General features: G+C 33.0%; 1 protein-coding gene across 3 annotated transcripts in view; it reads right to left on the reverse strand.

Moving 5' to 3' along the window:
- Positions 1–202: 202 nt before the first annotated feature.
- The window catches only part of LOC108364533 (uncharacterized), a 72,322-nt gene continuing 64,544 nt past the window's right edge, over positions 203–7,980 (reverse strand). For 2 of the 3 annotated variants that reach the window (XM_017618243.1, XM_017618242.1), the window contains one exon: positions 204–380. In XM_017618243.1, the coding sequence (XP_017473732.1) occupies positions 268–380 (113 nt within the window). In that variant the 3' untranslated portion in view covers positions 204–267. Of the gene's footprint in view, positions 381–7,980 lie in introns of all 3 variants that reach the window. The other variant, XM_017618245.1, reaches the window with a different exon arrangement.

Here is a 7,980-nt window from a genome sequence, read left to right on the forward strand (position 1 = left end):
ATATAAAGTATATCTTCCATACCTCTGATTGTTTAGATGCGATTTTTTATATAAGTATGTAACTCCTCTATCGATGTATGCAGATGTATTCAAAAGTAGTAATCTGTCAAAGTAAAATTTGCAGATGTTCATGAAAGGTATGAAGCCTTCGGCATAGCCGAAGACAGCGCTGCTCTTACTTGTTTTTTTGTTGTTTTTTCGGCTAATTTTTCCATGAAAATTTTTTGCTTTGTAGTTTCCAAGCACAAGTTAAAAGTGTAGAAAGTTTCACCAGTTTTGACTGACCGATGTTTTGGTCAGACTGCCATTCATATTCAACATCAAACCTACATTCAAGTTGTGAAATCTCAATATGTGGGCATTTTGTATCATCGCATTAACTGAAAAACAACGAAACAATACAAAAAACCAGAAATAACAGATAGTAATATGCATTTTTTGCCAAATTTTAAATATACGTTTAAAATTTGCCTGTTGTGCATACATACAACATACATGTATAATAGACGTTTTTCCCCAAACTAAAATACTCCTTATAAACACAAAACTATAAATACTAACCACTTCGTTAACAGGCCAGAAAATATGTATACAGATGCATATATACATTTGTTATGTTATATCAAGATTGCCTATATACCTACACAAAAAAATACATGTGTGTGTGTGCGTGTGTAAAGCAGTGTTTGCATTGCTCAAGTTTGCGTTCAACATTTGCATTGAACTCAACGCAGGGTTGCACGGAAAAAAAGTTTAATGGCTAAAAATATCAAAATATTCGCCATAAAAAGGCGTTTGCATAGTTTTTTTTTCTTCTTTCCAATCAACTTTTGGTTGAACGGCCTTTCAACTAATCGCTTTCAACAAAGTTGGTCGCCAGCCAACATTTAGCTATTCAACTTTTTTTCGTGCAACCCTGCGTAGAGTTGAACGCAAAGTTGAACAATGCAAACACTACTTAAGCTATGATTTGTTATTCGTGATTCTTTTTAACACATACTTTGTATGTAGTCGAAATAGCGCAGCGTACAATGCATCCTTACATGTTTTAGGTACACAAAGAAAAAATTAACACACAGGCAACCTTGAAATACCACAACCTAAACTAAGAATGTGCAGTGTAGTAGACTACATTCCAAGCCTACGAGTCTTTAATGGGTTCCAAACTTTGATTTACTTTGTTTTGTTGTAAGCAGTGTTGCCGTTTTAGCCCTTTGGTGGCTAAATTTAGCTACCACATACATTTTTGGCCACATAAATTTAAAATTGCCCCTAGCCCTTTTTTTAGCCGTTTTTAGAATTTATTCATACTTGGCATGAAAACGTTGTATATGCTTAATTTGTTTTTTTTTTTGCAGTCATGTAAGAGATGAATTTTTAAACTAAGAAAGACTGATATATATACATATATGTATCGTATGCTCCTTACGCTTTCATCCATTCATACTGTAAAAGTGTGGGGCTGTTAACTTATCTGTTAACGATTTAACTATAGTTTAAAATAGATAAGTTTACGGCCCTTAATATGCCAAATTTGTTAAACGACCCATCAAGTCGTTTGACCGTGTATGTTCTTATGGTGTGATTGTACCAGCATACTGGTGTCGTGAGTGGTGAAATTAGCTCAATTTTCTAAGTGAAAAGTATTTTGGCGGAAATTTCTTGCCCTATATGAGTCAAAGCCGTGTTTGTGGAAGATTACGTTCACGATATTGCAGTTGTGAATTACAAAAAAAAACAATGCTTAACAAAATGCTAGAAAAATTATGAAATTTCGGCTCTAATCATTTCGACGATTTCTCAACCTCATTTTTAAAGAAATAAATATTGTATCAGCATGCTGGTAAGTTATATGCTTCAAGCCTGATGGTACAATCACTTGATGGAACCACCAAGCTGGTGTCGTATATTTCCCCTTTTATACAAAAAGGTTTTTGGTTGGATAAAATATTAGCTTTTTTCCAGAGTTCATTGTTTTTATATACCATTACTTATGGAAAATGTTTACGTATATACTTATATATGTATATGTAAGTAAAAAATTTTAGCTACCATTTTTAGCCACAACGATTTTTTTTGCTCTTTTTTAGCCCTTTTTTTAAAGGAATTTGGCTACCACTAAAAATTATGCGCGGCAACACTGTTTGGCTGTTACAAACAACCGTTATGTGAACAAAATTAATATACCCTTGTGCACAAGTGCGCTCGGGTATAAAAATCACCGTGCTGCAAATTATCGGTGAAACAAAACAACCAGTGCGGATCGTAAATTGAACCAGATCTCTATCAGGATTATATCGTTGTTGCTGCATTTGCGGGCAAATTTCATTTTCGGATCCCGATTATTTCCCGAGAAAACACTTCTATTGTTAGTATTGGACCATGGTGGGATAATACCCATGATAAAAACATTACAAGGTAAATTCATTCTCTCAATTCTTTTCCATGAATTTTTTCTGACTTTTGCAAGCATTTTAAAATGATATAAAATTAAAAAAAAAATTAAATTGTTCACAATTTTTGTTGTTTGTGATTGAAAATGGGAATGTGTGTGTGAGTTTGTGTTTTGAATTTGTAAATTATAATACTATCAAACGTCAGACTGCCCCTCAATGGTTTAAAACGGCGTTTCCACGACCACTGAATGACGTGGTTCGCTCTCTCAATTACGAACGGCGAATCAATCTGTTTACACGACACGTTCTTGATTCACTTTGTAACTCTGCTTCTTGTTCTTTGCTTTTGTTTATTGTTTAATTTGTTGTTTATTGTGCATTTCAACGATGGAGAAAAAATTTGTAGTGGTTAATTAGCTAAATCAATAGTTTTAACGAATCTAGCTATTTTTTCAATGTTTGTGCTGGTGGGGATGTGTGTGGTCTATGTGTTTTGACAGCCGTTATCGATAAAAATTAGAGCAGACAACGATTTGTTCTTGATTCGCATGGTGATTGGATCTGAATCACCTACGAATGAAGTGGTTCGCTCTCAAAATGTTGTATTGCGAATTACGTGATTCGGTTCGTAATTAGGGCGCCAATCACGAATGAGAGAACGAATTACGAATGGGAGAGCGAATCACTTGTCGTGGAAACATCGTTTTACCTTGTTATGTTTTTATCATGATTCAATAATAGAAAGGTTTTGTAATAAAACATTCTTCTCGCTCCCACACATAAAATCGGCTCCTTTACTTGTGCAGAATGTTGCTCACTCTACAGTTTTAGTATAGTACAGTTTAGTATTAGTAGTAAAACCAAAAATTCTTCATACTAAATATTCGTTGGCATCACCTTCGTTTGCGTAAATTTCTGGAACAAGTCTAGAATAGCGACTGTTTAGCTATAAAATAACCAAAAGTGCCGACTGATAGACTTTTTACGCTGATTTCAACGATACCAAATTTATTTGGCGCAGGTAATAAACAAAGAAGATATAAGAGGTTTATTTGCTTGGTTTACTTATATTTTTTATTATGACTTAATTCTTAAAACCCAATGTAGATCATGATAAAATATGTATGTCAAGTTAAAGATAATAGCTTGCACTTTCCAAATAATATAAATTTATTTACCATTAAACCTGCAGTTTTTTTCAAAAAAGGTTATTTCATGAAAAAACAACATACGTTCGTTTTTTAGTGGTTTTTGGTTTAAATATATAAAAAACAATTTCAATTATGTATATCAGCTGAAAGATAAATCGATTTTCTTTATGGTGACGTTATTAGTTTTTTATTCGGTTATGTGGTTCATAAGATATTAATATATAAAAAAAATCAAAGAATTTAATTGTAACCTTCTAAAAGGCTTTATATTTTACTTGCGCTAAATAATTTTTACATGGTTGAAATGAGCGTAAAAAGTTCTTTAGATCTGCATTTTTTGTTTTTGTATAGCTGAACGGTCAGTATTCTAGATTTGTTCCAGGAAATGACGAATAACTTAAATTAGAAATCTATATTTTTACGTATTGATTAGTATTTCCATTAAAACACCAAATATATTGCAAATTCACATATAATTAATAATACACATTAAATCTAATTGTATACTTTGCGCACTTTCTTAGTACCTTTCTACTACCGTTTGCGCAAAAGGCGATCACATTCTTCCCCTTTCTCCTACTTCCAAAATACAAATCTATATAAAGGAGTGTAAAATTTTAGCTGTCACAAATTACATAACCTTGTGTTATTGAATCATGTGTTTTTATCATGATAATACGAGGTGAAGTAATAAGAGCACAACCAAACCAATACAAATCTATAATCTATCAAAGAAGTCTGATGAGGAGATGTGGTGATCTCCGAAATAGCTGCTATAACTTCTACCGCCTAGACTTTGTTGCTTTTTCAATTTTTCCTAATAAACATTGACAAATACATAGTTTGGGAAGAGCCTGCCTGAAACTATACAATAAAGCAAATAAGCAAATGGATGTATAGAATTGACAACAACAACCACACTGTCGAGTTTAAATAGCGGCAAATCAGCTGCACTTGATAGTAGTTGGTTGAATAAGGAAAATGAATTAGCAACAAGAGTTTACGGGATGTACATAGCTCAGTGGTTAACGCTTCTGACTTTGAACATCGAATTCGCAGGTTCGATCCCTGCTGAAGTCTAGAAAAAAGAAGTCTGATGAGGAGATGTGGTGATCTCCGAAATAGTGCTATAACTTCTACCGCTTAGACTTTGTTGCTTTTTCAATTTTTCCTAATAAACAATCGTGGTACAAAGCTCAATAAAAATATTAAAAATAAAATGTTAACAAGCCACAATAACATTGACAAATACATAGTTTAGGAAGAGCCTGCCTGAAACTATACAAAAAAGCAAATAAGCAAATGGATGTATAGAATTGACAACAACAACCACACTGTCGAGTTTAAATAGCGGCAAATCAGCTGCACTTGATAGTAGTTGGTTGAATAACAGCTCAGTTGTTAACGCTTCTGACTTTGAACATCGATTACGCTGATTCGATACCTGCTGAAGTCTAGGAAAAAGAAGTCTGATGAGGAGATGTGGTGATCTCCGAAATAGCTGCTATAACTTCTACCGCTTAGACGTTGTTGTTTTTTCAATGTTCCCTAATAAACAATCGTGGTACAAAGCTCTATAAAAATATTAAAAATAAGATATGTAGAAGCTAAACAATTTTGTGGATTACGCTTGTATTTAGTTTTGAAGAACAAACACTAACAAAAACAAAGATCTTTAAGGATTTGCAGCCAATGTAATAAATAATAATTAGAAACTTAAAACAAGGGTTTGACGCTATAAGAGTAATGTGATGTACTAAATCCACGGAATAGTTCACACAAAGAGAAGCAATGAAGAATGTAGATATTGAAGACCACCCAGATTGAGAAGTGTCTATAACATGGTAACCCGGGGCGTATCAATTTTGAGTAAATTAGAGTCCTTAAATTTCGAAATTTTGAAGTTTCAAGCAGTTCTGAAATTTACCGTTATATGAAAAGCGGCCTCAATTTTAGTCCGATTTCAATAATTTTCAACGCTTTGCTTTTATTTGGCAAACACAATAACCATACCGAGTTTGGTACAAATTGGTATAACGGTTACCGAGATACATATGTATGATCATAAGTGGGCGGTGCCACGCCCATTTTCCAAAATTTTATCATAAACGTATTTCTTGGTTAAGAATTGTTGCAAGCATAAATTTTGAATAAATTAGCTTTAATATTTACTGATTTATCGAAGATTTTGTATTTCTCTAAATTACCGTTATATGTACGGTGACCATAAATATATTTTGAAAATGCAGGACAATTTTTCAAAAAATGTACCTACATATAATTGCGTAGCATAAAAATAACATAAATATACTACATATATACATTCCTCGTCATTTGAATAGCGCACCCTTTTTTTGATTTTCTACCATACAAAGTATGCTTGACAAAATGTTTATATGGAAGAAAATGCGCAGGGGATGTAGACGTAGAATATGCTATATTTTTATGAAAAGTTAATGAATATTAAACAAACAAAAGGAAAACGGTACCTACTAATTATTATAACGAAGAGTGTATATTTCTTAATTATTAATCCAATTTTAAACTTTAAACATAAATCACATTTGCTTCATTGGTATTAATCTTTTAGTAATGAATATTTACAAAATTATAATAAGGCATATTACATATTACTTTACACGAAATATGAACCTCTGTAAAGTAAATTTTTTAGGCAATTTTTGGGTCGTTGAACACGAAAAAATACCCATGGTTTCAAAGAAGTGTTTTCGAGATTTGTTCGAAAAACGTATTTTTAGTACTTTTTCAGTTATTCCTCAATATCTCATGAAACGACCAACAGTTCGAAAGGTATTGATGGGCTCTTTGCAAATATATATTTTTTTTGTGCAGATTGTGTTCCGTAACATCTACATTTCTCATCAGATTTTCATTTACTGTAAAAAGAAAATGATTGTAATTTCAATTTTTCGATTTTGGTCGCTTGTAACACTAACAATTTTCATCGAAATCGGCAAAGTAATATATTTTTGTAAGAGGACTATAGGTCGCTTATGTTGATTGGATAATTTTTTCATGAGATATTGACGAATAGGTTCGAAATGTACCAAAAACACGTTTTTCAAAAAAATTACGAAAGCGCTTGTTTCAAAGGAAAATTGGCTTGGTAACTATTTTTTTTCTTAAGCGATTACCACAAAATTTGTAGAACAGTGTTATCGATATATTTGATGCTGGTCTTCAATTTCTCGTCANTTTAGAACGCATTGACTAGTTGAACCTTCAAAACCAGCTTACCCTTTTGTAGTTATCAATTAGTTATCGACACTGCTTTTATTTCTATAAGGAAAAGTTAATTATAGAATATCGAAGAAAATGCGGGACAAAAGCAGGACACTTGGAAAAAATCAGTACATTTTGGGGGTTTTCTGTTTTGAAAAACTACGCAGGACAGACCTTTAAACAACAAAAACAAAGCAAAAAACATAACGGATGGTCACCGTAGTTATATGGGATGTGGGCGTGATTATTGTCCGATTTTAAAAGTTTTCGGCGATTTGGTATGTTGTGCGAAGGCCAACAACTGTGCCAAGTTTGGAAGAAATTGGTGTAGCGGTTACCAAGATATACACATGTAATGTGGCTACGCCCATTTTCCAAAAGTTTATAATATTTTTATTTTTCGTCTGAAAGTTATTGTAAATATCAATTTTGAGTTAATTATCTTCAGTAGTTACTAAAATATCGCAGTTTTCGTATTTCTGGAAATTACCGTTATATGGGATGTGGGCGTGGTTATTGTTCGAATTTAAAAAAATTCGACCATTTGGTGTGTTGTGTCGATGTGTCAATTTTGAGTGATTTATCTTCAGTAGTTACTAAAATATCGCAGTTTTCGTATTTCTGGAAATTACCGTTATATGGGAAGTGGGCGTGGCTACAGTCCGATTTCGCCCATTTTCAATACCAACCTACCTTAGATAAATGGAAACCTACATACCAAATTTCGTTGAGATATCTAAGTTTTTGCTCGAGTTATCATGTACACGGACGGACGGACAGACGGACAGACGGACAGACGGACGGACAGACAGACATGGCTTAATCGACTTCTCTATTCATTCACATTTGTGTATATCTATCTCGATTCGTTTTGGCTGTTACAAATAACCGTTATGAGAACAAAATTAATATACCCTTGTGCACAAGTGCGCTCGGGTATAAAAATATGTTAAAATGGGGAAATTAGTAAAAAAGATTTTAAACAAATAATACTTCAAGGACTCACCGTCAAATGCATACAAAAATCTTAATAAAAGTAGCCAATGCAGTAACCAATTAAAAGTGACAGTTAATGTCGTACAACTCGATGTCTTGAGGCAAAAACAATTTTCAAAATGATGAAATTAGTAAAAACAAGTAAGAAAGTCTCAGTTCGGGCGGAGCCGAACATTAAATACCCGGCGCAAGTA

This window comes from Rhagoletis zephyria, unplaced genomic scaffold, assembly GCF_001687245.7.
Source record: "Rhagoletis zephyria isolate East Lansing unplaced genomic scaffold, Rhagoletis_zephyria_1.1 Rzeph_scaffold_01583, whole genome shotgun sequence".
Classification (NCBI taxonomy): domain Eukaryota; kingdom Metazoa; phylum Arthropoda; class Insecta; order Diptera; family Tephritidae; genus Rhagoletis; species Rhagoletis zephyria.